Genomic DNA, 14241 nt, shown 5'->3' on the forward strand with positions numbered 1-14241 from the left:
GCATCCTACCAGGAGACTGGTCTGATCCCAGTTTGATTCAGTTAGTCACTCTTAATGTCATAACAACACTTGTAAATGCCCTCTGTCCCAAGGCAATATGTCCTGCCTTACTCTGAACACCACCCTATAGATGTCTGTTCAAAGCACAGGCTAGCTCAGAACCAGCAGCCACCCCCACTCCATCCCAGCTTCCATCCGCCTCCCACAGAGGCAGGTTTGAGAGCACCAGACCAGTGACGGGGTCCTGGTCCTTCAGCAGTGGGCACTACAGGCACTGGGGTGACGAAGCAGATCTGTCCTGCTCCAGGAAAGATGCTCGAATCGATATTCATCAGCAAGTGAGTCACTGCCCGTCCCACGGTCTCTTCCTGCTAAGCAGCGGTGACGGCAAAAAGGGATTGAGTGCCTACATGTCCCCTAGCCTACACGGAAACTCTGCTGCTGTCCCCTCCTCCAGAGCCGTCAGGCCAAGTACTTCAGAATAAATATGCTGAGAAGTGTGCACGAACACACGAGTCTGCAGCCAGGCACACAGAGGGGAAAAGCAGAGGTACATTCTGTCTGCTGTGTCCAAAGGAGTGCTTTTCACATGTAAACGCTGTGGGAATCAGATTGTGGGGACCCTTGGGGACAAGGCCACTGCCTGCCCTGTGAGGGCAGGGTCCCCACACCTGCACCTGCCTCACCGGACCAGCCTCTGTCCCCGCAGGATCGCTGCCAGCACTGTTTCCCATGGCAATGTGAGTGGCTTTCTGGCAGGGTTGCAGTCATCTGTACAGCTATAATTAACCTTCAGCTGGGTAAAGAGACATCTGGACCGGAGGAGAACCAGGCGTCTAGAGAAACCCCTCAATACATGCCTCCTCTGCTGGCCTCATCTATGAAGGAACACTCACCATTGAGGAGGGGGGTGTCTGTCGTCTGCTTGGCCACATCGTGATCCAGAAGCAAACAGCAAAAAGAGACTGGAAAGCACAGCCGGGGCATGAAGCACAGCAGCATCCTGCATCCCCTGGGGAGCTCATGCTCAGTGTTATCTGTTTACACACATAACACTCCCATAACCTTCACCTTCACATCTATTTATCACATACAAAAACAGGGACTTGTACATCAGTAATACTCTATCCATGCATTTACGTTTCTTTTTGAAAGAGGAGACATGATCAGCAATGCTGGTTGTATCCCAAAATGACCGAAAACCAAATTTATAACAGCATCTATAGCTGCTTCTGAAGAAAGCTGTCCAGCGTTTGTTCAAAACCTTGGCAGGTCTCCAGTTCCCACCTGTGAGATAAAAAAGCACGAAAGCTGAAGCTGTGCTTCCCTAGGGTGGGGACATCTCACCTGATGGAGGGGCCAGGACCCTGGACTCCCCTCATCTTCTGTTTGTACCAACAAGGCATACAAAGTCTCAGTTTAATGGAGAAGAGCAATGCTGCTGTGCAATGTGTCACTGTCTTTTTTTTTTTTAAACAGCATTTGTGTGTGTCTCTCAGCACTGTCCTGAAGCTATTCCCCTCCCACTGCAATGACTGTGCTGATGACCATGGGACCTCTGCACTGTAAGGAGGAAGTGAATCACTGCAATTTCCCAGGTTTCAGAGCCAGGGATTATCTCTATAAATGCACCCAGCACTGCTGTATATAAGCAGGATTTGAACAACGTAAATAATTTCTTTCTTGGGTTCTTTCTTCATGAAACTCCAGGATCTCATTTGGCATCATTCATTGCCAGGCTAATGAACAATGCAAACCTGCACTTGCCGAAAAATGAAAGCCGTGGCTAATGGCAGCAATGAAATAAATAGCAAAAGCCTAAAAATAAATTGCTTTGAAAACTGATACAATTCAGTATGACATGATAATGCAAAAAGGTTTCTTGTCTGGGTGTTATTTGTAATTCCCTGTATGTCTGAATTCCCTCCAGCCAGCATACATTAAACACAATCCAAAGCATATGCAACAAATCATATTCAATGATGGAAACTTGGGAGAAAAGCAAGAAAGAGCTTGATCTCTCTTGATTACAACAAGCCACAGACTTCTTTTTTTTGCAGACTGCCAGTACCACGGAGTGAAGAGCACATTAAAGGAAAAAAAAAATACTCAAATCAATGTCCTTCATGTAATGATGAATATATCTGCTCATAAATGTGAATAATTAGATGTAGACCACTGTCACAAAATGTTGTTCGGGGTATGTAAGCCCTTGTGCAGACTGTGGTGTCCATCCCAACAGGGGAGGAGGTCGGTGTGGTGATTGGCGCGGTGATGCTGGTCCACACGAGCACAAGGACAAGTGTTTGTTACAAGAGGCCTTGTGCATTGCAGCCCAGTTGGCCCCGAAGCTCCGTTCAGGCAGGATTGACTCAGAAAAATGTTTTTAGCTGCTGCTCCTGTGCATATGGGGCCTTAAAGAGGCTGGGCCCCAAATTGTCACTAATATAAAATCAACAGCTTTCCATCTAGAGAGCATGTCAGACAGCGCTTCTAGGAAGATTGAGCTGTTCTGACAAGGTATTGAAATGTATTTGATTTCAAAGGAAGGTGTTAAGACCTGAAGGGGAGCTAGCAAGGAGATTGGGCTTTGAAGGATTCACAGGCAGAGGTGCGAGTTAAGTACCACTCAGCTGCGACGGTCTGGCAGATGTTCCCAGCCATGCGTGATTGCAATAAGCTGGGAGGTGTTTGCCTTGTAAAGGTTAACCAAGCTCTTAAAATTCACCAGCCCTCAGACCTTTGTAGGCCAGGACGTGGGACAGCTACATGGCCACGCTGCTCTGATGCGTGTCAGGTAATATCATCAGAAGGCGTTCCAGGTTGCCCACCTGGCCTTTACAGAGCTCATTTCTGAGGCTGGATTGCCGCCTTCAGTGCTGCCAACTGCAATCAGATCTGGCAGGGCCCCCGGTAGGGTAGTTTCTGCTGTTTGTAAGGGGTGGTTAGGCTTTGCTCCAGGCAGTGCAGTGGCTGAAGCACAGCTGCAGGGCAGGGCCAGAGCTGCGTTCACTGCCTGGCTTTACCTCTCCAGCCGTTGCTGCTATACACTGATATCTCACACACACATTGCAATTGTTCACAGGACAAGGCTGGCCTGTTCCACGTTAGGCTCACTGGTGTGCTGTTCTGCTCTGGTCGGCAATGCTGATTAGGTAAAGGATATCTATAATCTTTAAAATGATTTACTAGCTTTTGGACACTACTTAGGAGATAAAAAGAAATAGATGAAAATGCAGACATTTCGCTACTTATAAACTGACAGAGGGTCTCTACTGCAGGGAAGTGTGCAGGATCCACAGGATGTTCAGAAAGGTGGTGAGAAGGATGGGATTTGTGCGTGAGCAACAGCCAGGTCTCTTCTGAAGTCTGGAAACAGTGATGAGAACAACAGGTAATTAACACCTTGGGTTCCCTGCCCTTGTTCGGTGCAGGCATACCTTTAGATGAAAAGTGTGGCCGATGAAAAGTGTTTGGACAGGGTAACGTGGGATTTTGTGTAAGTCCAGCTCTGTCACCAGTTACATGTGGCACACAGAGAGCAAGCCTGCTCCTGCCTGGTGGTCTTGCCCTGCACACACTGCTTTTATACAGCACTTCCCGTGGTGGTGTGGTGGTTTCTCCCTCTAAAAGGAAAGATGTTAGAGTTTAAGCTTTTCCTGTGTTGCTGAATGAATACACGGAGCGCGCAGAGAATACCAGAAGGAGCATATATTACAAAGTCATTCATCTGCTGATGTGTCAAACATTACACCAAAACTTCATCTCACCTTCACTTGTATTTTCATCAGAAATCCCAAGGTGGCATATCACAGCTCGATACCATGTAGCTAGGCAAAAACCTGTTTAATGAATAACTCGAGAGGTACAAACCCCATTTTGGAGGCTCTCCAAGCTTTCTGATACAAATCCAGTCAAAAGTGAAAATGAAGGGATTATCGGCACGCAGCAGCTGATTTCCCTGACAGCTCTCTGGCCCGGCTGTTTCTGTTGGAAGCGTTCATCATCTGCACGCCAAGCAGCCAGCGAGGAGCAGCCTTTCCCGCTGACCACTTGCATTCTACTGCAGCACACATAAGCTGCTTTCAGAGCTCATGGACTGCTCAAGTTTGCTGAGCTGCTTGTCAGAGCTATTGATGGCTCCTTGTAGAAGAGCTTTGGCGAAAGGTCAGGGGCAGATGTGCTTCTTGCTCACCCCAAGCCTGACATTTGCAACCTTGTAACCCAGAGTAACAAAGGCACAATGAGCCTTATCCATTTAACATTCTTCAAGCCTTTTCAATTCCTTTGGGAAAGCCTGGGCTGATGCCAAGACAGCAAACACTGTTTCTGTACAATGAATACAACGATGCTGAGAGCATGTTTATGTACAATCCGGAGCTGCACTGCAGTGCTACCCTCTCCCCAGGGATGGGCTGTTGAACAAGGACTGTGTCAGCAGACACCAGTGGGGACCTTGGAAAACTCCTTTGAGAGGGCTCTTGATAACCTCTGGATGCTGACGGAGAAGATGATTGATGTCAAAACACCTCTAATTTCAAAGCAAAGAGTTAATTCTGAGTCCTATTAGTCCCTCCGAATAAAATGCCAGAGTAGCTCTAGCTGCCCCTGGGGCTGCTTCATCTGTTACAGGACTCCCATGGGGCTTGGGGTATGCTCGGTCCTGAGCATCCTCCAAAAACGGTGACAAAAAGCCTTCTTCTACTGATAGGCCTTTCTCAGCACGCACTAAGTCCCAAATTTCATGCCACAGTATTTCTAGAAACTACTTTTCCAGTGTAGCATGCATGTACCTGTCCAGCCCTGGATGTGCTAACAGTATGAAAGAAGTGAAAGAGGACAAAGGCTATTAAGCTCCACCTCATGGAAAAAAGGTTTTAAAGAGGGTGTATCTAAGGCACTATAGCATATGTATAGATCAAAATCACATTCTTCTTATTAAATAACAGGATTACCTTGAGTTCAGCGTCACAATCACCTGATACACTTCAGGGAAAGGACGTTCATTTTCTGAAGTCAATGAAGACAGTGAGACAAGAGATTTTACTTAAACTATATATTTTTACATAAAACAACTTTATGTTACAATAAAATCAGATAAAAATCACAAAGTTGTATAATAAGTTCATAAAGAAAAAAATCAAGTTTTTCTTTTATATATAAAACCCAGCATTTACTGCTACTAGGAGTCTAAATGTTAACAATGACTGTCCATGGCCAATTTGAGAAAAAAAAATAGGAGGAAAGTACTTTTTCACAGCAGACAAAATGACGAGGTAAGAGATGTTTTTACAATGATCCAACTGTAGTAAACACTTCAGTTTTCATTAAACCATATACTAAATATAACAAAACCAAAGAAAAATATACATTTAGAGCACTGCAGTGTTTTCCCACAGTTGTATATCAACAAATTGTCAGTCATTCACTAAACTTTACTTGAAACAGTAAAAACAGGGTGTATGTTTATCTTCAGTACTAAAATCTCATAATAATCTAAATATTTTGGTATAGCAGACCACACTAAAACATTCCCAGAACTTTCAACTACAAGGGATATATTTATGTTAAAATCAATGTGCTTTGTTTGTTCTTCATGATGAGTTTTACAGAATATTATGTTCATGATCACTATTAGGCAATTAAATGAAAACATCTAAATGCTGCAAAATACTCTTTTATTGAGCATAACTCCCTTTTCACACACCCAGGTTAATCAATGTACTGCAAACTTAGAAGCTTAGTTCACAAAACTTGCATTATCAGTCTTTTTTAGCTAGTATATGGCTAAAATAATTATTGCTGACCAGTGTTAAACAAAAATACAATAGCAGATAGATTTTTCTCAAGTGCCTGTCTTTGTATGTGCCATTATTATCAGGTAACTAAATGAACAGAAAGGAAAAAGTGATCTATTTCAAAATATGCATATAAAACTTTTTGGAGGTATAGGCACCTTCATTTGAAGACTGAGTTTAGGCTGTCTGTTAAAAAAAAAAAAAAAAAAAAAGAGAGAAGAGCGAACACAAAACACAGCAGAAAGTCAAACTGTGAGACATCCCAAAATACCCCAAGCAAAGCCCCTGGCCAGGACCAGCTCTGCCCTGCAGCCTGCAGGAGAAGCCTCCTTTTGGAAGCATGTCACGTTTACCATTTGTCTCCTGACTGTGTGTTTCACTTCAGGTATCTTACTGTTTACCATAGAGAACATTATTTAAGACAAGCAGACTTCACAGAATGGTCAAGTTTATCTTCTAAAAATCAGTAGAAAGCACTGAGAGCTCCTCAGGACTGCGTGTGTGTCATCCCAGCCACCTGTGTAGGTCAGCTCACAGGTCTCATGACTCTCCACTTGGACCTGCTTCTGGATTGAACACCGTGTGCCTACGTATTGCTTTGCCTGACACACAGCTATGTGGTGAGCATAAGTCATGGGAAGAAGTGTGACCGTAGGGTAGCTCTGTGTCTTACAGCTGCTAAACCGTGCCCACCACCACAAGATGCTCCCCCAGGGCTGAACCTGCCTTCCTGCCTCTCTCAACGTCCCACTGCAGAGCCCCCATGGGACAACAACAGCTCTTCGTGTGCTTGATGGAAAGTTTCTGAGTGTAAGCCAGCACTGTTTGATTGGTCCTGCTAGGCTCTCGTGCTGCTCGGCTGTGGGTGGGTGTTCACCTCTCATTCCCCACATCGCAATGTTTCTGATATGCTGAAGACTTTTTGATATTTTCAGGCTTCACAAGCCCAGAACTTCCCAGACAAAGCGGGAGGAGCCGACTGCTCGGCAGTGGCCATCCTACACCTAGACAGTCTGGGGCTGCGGATGGAGCACATCCTTCACTGAAGCTCTGATAAAACGATCAGCAAACTCAGCTGCTGCTTAAGCAACTTACACCTCTTTCGTTTGGATTCAGCCTCTGTAATGCACTGAGATGAATGGAGCGCTTCACCCTGATGGTGGCGTTATCTTGGTTAACCCATAGGCTAAGGAAGACAATGCTGTATTTGTTAGAAGCCATTATGCCTTTGAAGGGCTGTGTTTGGAAGAGCCTAAGGACACGCTCCGGGTCATGGCAGTGGCAGTGATGGGGACTTGTCCTCTGTTGGCTGGGGAGCAGTCAGAGGTGACCAGAAATGAATAAGGCAGCCATGGGGAGAAAGCGAACACTCAGGGAAAAAATTAAATGTTGTGACAGAAGAGTGACAAAGCACAGGGACAGTTTGTGCCTGGCTTGGAGGGGACATGGTGCTTTGGAAGTGATGACGGGATGTCATGGATAGCAGAAACCCTCCTGCTCTCTTCAGTTCATCGAGCTGCTTTAAAAAAAGTTCACACTACGTTTCTCACTAGAAATAAAATCAGATGTTTGTATTAAAAAAAGGTATTGCCTAAATAGCATGTGTTTGCTGGGCACAGGCACACCTAGTGTAAAACCATTTGAAAAGAAGAGTGTACTTTGAAAGGTAGGATACACAAAGCGTGAGGAGGCACTGAATTACTTACAAAAACTATGGTTTTCTTGCACTTAGTTCACTTAGTAAAAAAGATGCCAACTAGACCCAGACAGAAAAACACTGGAAAGTATTGATTTTGCTGAAAATGCACTTTTAGGGCAAAAAAAAACTAATTGTGAATTTGACTCAAATTCAGCAAATAAAGATTCAGTCAAATAGGAAAAAAGCAAAAGGTCAAACTGTTTTGTTTTGGTGTGTGAAACAAGGTTTTAATTTTTTTTTTTCATTTTGAAATAATTTATTACAATGATTAGGCTAAGGTCACCTTCCAAAATGCTAAATATGCTATTTAGTATCTGATGAAGCAGTTTATTCCCCTTGACAGCAATTATCTCAAGGTATTTTTCTGTCGCTGAACATTTTGAAGTTTTCAGTAGAACTGTTTAGTTTATCCCTTATTTTGGCCACAGAACTGAGAGAAAAAGAACAAAACACAACATTATTCAGCAGCTCTAACACCAGGTCAAAGGAATATCTCAGTGGAAAACAGAAGACAGACAGACACTCTCTAACCGGGTGTCCAAAGAGGTCAGCACGGATGTTTGCTCCCCGAGCCACCAGCCCGTGGGTGCCACCAGGGCAGGACACAGCTGGCGGGCAGCAGTGCGGCGGCGGCGCTGGCGCTCGGTGTGCCACGCACAAGGCCTTTGCCAACAACAACCGTGCAGCTGAGGTAGGAGATATCCTGCCAAGAACCACTCGGAGGGAGAAACCTGTGTCTGGAAGGTGAATCCAGGGTTGTTCAAGGTGAGATCCAGCCTCGCATAAAGAGACCTCCACTTAGGCTCAATGGAAGTAGAGTTAACCTTCCTCATCAGTGATGGCATGGGGAAATCTGGGTTTGCACAGCGCTGCAGAGTTGCAGTAATGAACAGAAACAAGCTCTGTACTGAGTAGCGGAGATGAGCAGCTGTTGGCAGCATCTGAGGCCATTTCGGAGACATTTGTGGGCTGGGGGAACTCCTCCTGCACAGCCATAGCCATGCCTGCAAGATGCTGCCAGGGGACAGGAGGCATTTTGATGCCAGGACAAGTCCCAAGGAGCCGCCTGGGGCTCACAGTTTGGCACAAGGGGGTTGCTGCCAGACCTTCACAGAGCTTCTAGGAAGAAATGGTGTTTTGTACCCCCCATTTCCCACACAGTGGGATCAATGGGCTTCCAGCCCTGGGGCAGGGGCTGGAGAGAGGAGCTGCAGCTGGCGCATGCCTCGCCAGTGTGCTTTTGTATTTAGAAGAGGAAAAATAGAATGGAAGAGAGGGAAAGGTTAAAAATACAGAGTTTTGGGGAGGTTGTAAAGGGGTTATACATAGAAGCTCTCAACTTCCTGCGGTTGGGAAGGAAAAAGAGAGAAAGGGGATGATTATAGCAAGACCTTGGGTGCTTGGAGGATGGAAACATGCTTGGAGTTTCCCACATCATACAGCTGTGCAGAGGCATTCCTGACAGCTCAACATCACAGCAAGAGCAAATACAGAGAGCATACATTTGGGGTCAGACTAGGAGAGGCAGCACAGGGATTCCTGGAAGGTCATCCCTTATCGTTCCTCTAGTGAGCATGAAGCAGCCAAAAATAATTGCCCATGTCACAGCTACGCACTGGTTTAACATGCTGGTATTAAACCTGATCTATTAGATTGATGCAATCCCATAGAAACACTTTTCCTGCGATTTAAGAGTGGCTTAACAGGTTCCTAATGAACTGAATCTGGGATAGACCTGACTAAAGCTAGAAAAACAAAAGAATAGGGATTAACCTCAATAAAATAGCTTTTTCACAGGTCTTTTGCACCCCTCTAACCAGAATGACATTGAAAAAGTGTATTTTATATTAAAAACAGAGCAAAAAGCCTAAGATCACTCAACAGCAAAAAGGAAGCAGAAGATGGAGCAGGTTCCTCCATGCGAAAGCAATGAGCACTGTGACGGGAGGCCCCGACCACCTGTATTGCTTGCAGCTCTTCACGGGGCTGTCTCCTGGCTCCCAGCTGACGCGGGCACCGGCTGCGCAAGGGAGCTCTACAGCAGCAGGGGAGGAGAGGAGAAGCGGGACGAGCTGCCTGTTACATGATCGAGTCTGTCTGACTTGCTATCAAATAAGAAGACTAAAAATGGAGATTGCTTGCTCACAACCACACACAGCCTCTGACGTCATTTTCAGTTTTGAGAAGTCTGATCTAACCCCGCATTATGCAACTGTTGAATATTCCACACTGGCAAAGTCTAATTTTCACACGCCTACATGCTATGTACCTGATTTTTATTTTTATTTTTAAATATCAACAGCCTACAGCATTTTTTTTAAGAGACTTAAATGGTCATACTGGTTGTAAAAGGTCCTAGCTTCACATCTGTTGTTTAAAAGGATTAAAAGCAAAAATACAAAAAACTCCAGTCTAAACAACAGGCAATGATGATAACACAACAGTAACAGATGAAATGAAAATTCAAGGGACAATTGCAAACAGAACCTATCTCCAGCATGTGGATTATATGCCCATGTGCAAAAATTATTCAATGCTTGTTTCATGTATAACCCACATGTCTTTTAAAGGTCACTTTTATAATAGAGATGTGCTGAGAATAAAAAACAAACAAAAACAAAACAAAACAAAACAAAAAACTAAAAACAATATGCAAACAGCATGGCATGGGGATTTTATATGAGTCACTGCTGGAACGCACTAACCAGATGCTTAACCAAGCTTTCACCTGATATAAATAAATAATATCCCCTAAACAGAAGTTCTGTCCTGAATGAATTCAGATGCTGTGTAAACAGAATCTCAAACCAGGATACAGAGAAAGAAAAGAAAGAAACTGACAGCAGTCTTAGGGATAAAAGCAAAACTTAGGCTGAATTCTCCTCCCTGGTCCTCTGTACATCAGTTGGTGATGCAGAGACTGTCCTTCTTGCTGGAACCTGATGTACGACCTTGCATTACTCAAAATGTATTTAGAGCTGCTGAATAATCAGTGAGAGACTACAACCCTTTCTGCCTTTGTTTTTTTTTTTTTTTTTTTGACAGTCTAACTTTGTGACTAACACCCACCCCCTGTCCCCTGAGGGGGGAATGCAGAAATCATAGGAAAGAAAGACTTTGGGTTTCATGCAGTCATTACCTGCAAGTCTCCTGAGCAGGAAGCTGTTTCTGAGTAACACCCTTCCTACTAACTTTATGACGCTTGTCACATCAACGTCTCCTGATCTGCCACTGTGGAAGCTGAACAGCAGTGATCAATGTGCACAGAGGTGCATGTGCCCGGCATACAAAGCAGCAGTACGACTCCTTCCAAAATAAATATCTGGTCCCAAGACACAGGTGTGCATTCTTCAGATACACATAGTGGCTGAACTATACAGGTTCAAAACTGAGGGCCAAAGAGAGATGATCTTGCTAAGAAAGGGAAGCTGTTCTCTCCTACCAGTTAAGATGCTTGGCTTGAAGTAAGAGCTGGAATTCATTTCTACACTGTTAACTTTCCGTGGACCCAGGCAAGCACATGCTACCTGAATTGAAGGTTACATGAAATCCTCCGGATTTTTTCTGCGAATCAGGCCTGATTGACATGGTCCCTAAAGATACTGGCATGCGTGTGAAGTGATTCACTTGACTGCAGCTCATCACAGGCGCATTTTACCAGGTTGATTTACAAACTGCAGGAGCTCCATCTAATCTTCTCTTTGCTCCACCAAGGAATAAAAGTGTATGTTGCTAGGAGCGCTGATAGTCCGGACAAGAAAAAGACTTGTTTTCTGTTTCTATGGTTGCAACAGCCCTTAAGAAAGATATAAATTTCCCTGCAACAACTAACTGCATATTCATTTTAAGGTAGATCTAGTTCCAGATTCCTGAGACAGAACCCTCTACCTGTTCCCAACCCCACAAAGCCGGAGCAGCAATATAGAAAGTTTCTAATCTCAACAGAATTCAGTGAGCAGCATGATTGGTTTGGAAAACAAACAAACAAACAAACAAAAAACAAAAACCCAAAAAAACCACAGCAAATTTTCAGCCTCTATGTACAAAAATAATGCAAACAGGTGGAACATTCTAGTTATATTTTGTAAAACACACGTTTGAGATCAACAAAACATCAAACATCCAGACGCTAGATTACAAAAATCTATTGCCATCTAGTTGTCAACCCCAAGTTTAGACAGTCCTTGTCGGAAATCGTGTAATTCATCTATTTTCCCGTCTAGTACATCTAAAAAATTCTTTAATTCAGTTTTAAGGTTGGTCTGCCTATGTTTGCTCTCTTCAACTTCTGTCCTTAGTGTTCTGACTTTCTCTTCAAGATCTTTGTTCTTATTCTCAGCATCCTTAAAGACAAAAAAGACAGTAAGACGAATCATGGAGAAGAACGGTGAACAGCATTTAACAGAGTAAAGCAACAAATGGCACCAGATCAGAAAAGTTTGCTTCAACTTCTGCAAACTGATTAACACAAGCACCTCTGAAGCAACTGACAAGTGCTAGTCAGATTAAAGGGAAAAAAAGCCCATGCAGGAAAGGACACATTAAGTGGAAAAGATGCTTTGCATCAGATTTTGTCATTTGGTTGATATCTTAAAATTCAGCTGGATTTAAATCACACAGTGTGCATATATTTCTGTCATTGCTACACTTGCAGAATTAGACACTGTGCCAGCAATTACATACAGAATTATCTATGGCGGTTTAACCTTCAAAGACAAGCTTTAGAAAACACTGCCCGAGGAATAATATTGCTTTATTCAGTACTTTGGGATTTAGTGGTACTTTTTTAAAGTTCTGCATCGCCTCTGTGCAAGAGCTCAGGCATGCTATGGGGCAGCCCAGTAACACTTCCCTTGCTGAATTTGCTCCTGCTCCTGAGCTGTCCTGCCTGTTCTCCATTTCACGAGTGTAGGTGCATGCCTACTCTCCCCAAAAGCCAGAGGCATCATACTTCACCACGCTGAATCAAACCATCTGCAGCACCTGCCACCCCTCAGTAGCCTTCTGACTGACTTTACATCACTTAGATTATTAGAACGGTGGCATGATTGATTGGATGTGATTTTGTTCATGAGCCTGCTTATATCTGCCCTCCTTCCATGTATTAATTTATTGCACTTTAAGCAAGCCCTGACTCTAACAAGTGTTGGCCATGGCAAGCCATGAGCCCCGCTGGGTGTGACCACCTCCAGCCCCGCTGCAGCCAGCAGTGCTGAGATGAGGCAGACACATGCAGAAGGCAAATGCGGCATCCTGGGAACTTTGTCCCTGGTGGTATGCAGCTATGCGTATCTGCTTCTTTCCTAAAAGTCTCCCCTGGTGTCACCGTAGCGATTAGCCACAGGTCTTGGTGTGCTGCTCAGCACAGGCAGCTGCTGGCAGCTCCACCAGCATGAAGTAGTGGAAACATAGGATGGGGAATAGCCTGGAATCGGCAGGAGATGGATGCAACATGAACCTGGGTGAACCAATCTGTGCAAACAGCAAGGCAAAGAAACAGAGTTATTTATTTACTCCTGTGCTGGAAAGGGCACAGTGAATTTTGCAAGGAATTAGCATTTTTTGGTTTTGCAAAATGGAACTCTTTGCCTTCAAACCTTGAAGCCTGAGCAGAGAAAAGCATGTAGTTATAAGAAAGAAAATAGATGAATCAACTATTCGATAATTAATTTCATTGCTAAACTGTACCTGTAATTGTTGAGATACAGATTCACATTCTGACATTAGCTGTGGTATAATTTCACCCTGCTTTCGGAGCTCTTCCAGTTCCTTTGAAAACATGAAAGAAAAATAATTAATGCAAGTTTCAATTTAAAACATAATGAAAATTTGAGAATATGAAAGGACTTTGCATATTTTATTGTACTCAGCACAGTATTTGGATGTAAAATAATCAAAATAGCATGTCTGCATTCAAAAACACATGCTAATTTTCTGCTATAATACATTTTTTGTTATATTTTTGAGTTTGTTCTTCTACAACAGACAATGTAATTCAATATCTAGCATGAATGCCATTAATTATATTAATGAAATCTTAACCTAAAACACATATCCATGCGAAAGATACATTCAATAGGAGGGAAATCTGAAGTGCTGTAATGCTACAAGCAATTTATAGATGGTAGCAAAGAGCAAATTAGACATGAATTTTCAATGATATGTGGCAGCAAAAAAGGCCAGCGAAATTATGAACTGCATGTAGAGAGGCATCATTACAGAGCACAGCTGTGATGTGCTCTTCTCTGTCGCATAGCACTGAGCAACACCTCCCCAAATTTGTGTTCTGTTCTGGCACTGCAATCAAAATGGCTAGGACTAGCTGAAAGGAGTTCATGAAAAGAGCAATGTGACTTGAGAGGAGACCGTGTCTCTGGTGGAAATTAAGAGTGCTGACTACATTAACACCACAAATGAACACCACCAAAGTGGGTAGTAGGGAAAGACTCTAAGAAAGCCTGTGCATTTTGTAGAAGGATTGTCAGAGTGAAAAGCACGTTTGCAGGCTCAAGAGAAACTCTGTGCCTTGAAGAAAGTGCAAGATCCTCCTGCAGAAACTCTGCCCACATGGGTCATGGTCTCAAGAGCAAATACGTGTGTGTTGACACAGCACAGCAAAACTATTCCCTTCTGGAAGGCAGACTTCTTGGCTATGAAACGTAATTTCTTTCCCAACAGGTGAACTTACAGCATGATACGAGTGTAACAATACACAATTCATGCTCTTCCGCAGAGCCAGACAGT

The 14241-nt window shown here is 43.8% G+C and overlaps 1 protein-coding gene across 2 annotated transcripts in view; it reads right to left on the reverse strand.

The window, feature by feature from the left end:
* Positions 1 to 11560: 11560 nt before the first annotated feature.
* HOMER2 (homer scaffold protein 2) overlaps positions 11561 to 14241 on the reverse strand; it is a 54367-nt gene continuing 51686 nt past the window's right edge. For both annotated transcript variants that reach the window (XM_040569829.1, XM_040569830.1), the window contains 2 exons: positions 13186 to 13266; positions 11561 to 11840 (listed from right to left, as the gene is read on the reverse strand). In XM_040569829.1, coding sequence (XP_040425763.1) covers positions 11652 to 11840; positions 13186 to 13266 — 270 coding nt within the window. In that variant the 3' untranslated portion in view covers positions 11561 to 11651. The remainder of the gene's footprint in view (positions 11841 to 13185; positions 13267 to 14241) is intronic.

The sequence above is a fragment of the Cygnus olor genome, chromosome 11 (assembly GCF_009769625.2).
Source record: "Cygnus olor isolate bCygOlo1 chromosome 11, bCygOlo1.pri.v2, whole genome shotgun sequence".
NCBI classification, from domain to species: Eukaryota; Metazoa; Chordata; class Aves; order Anseriformes; family Anatidae; genus Cygnus; species Cygnus olor.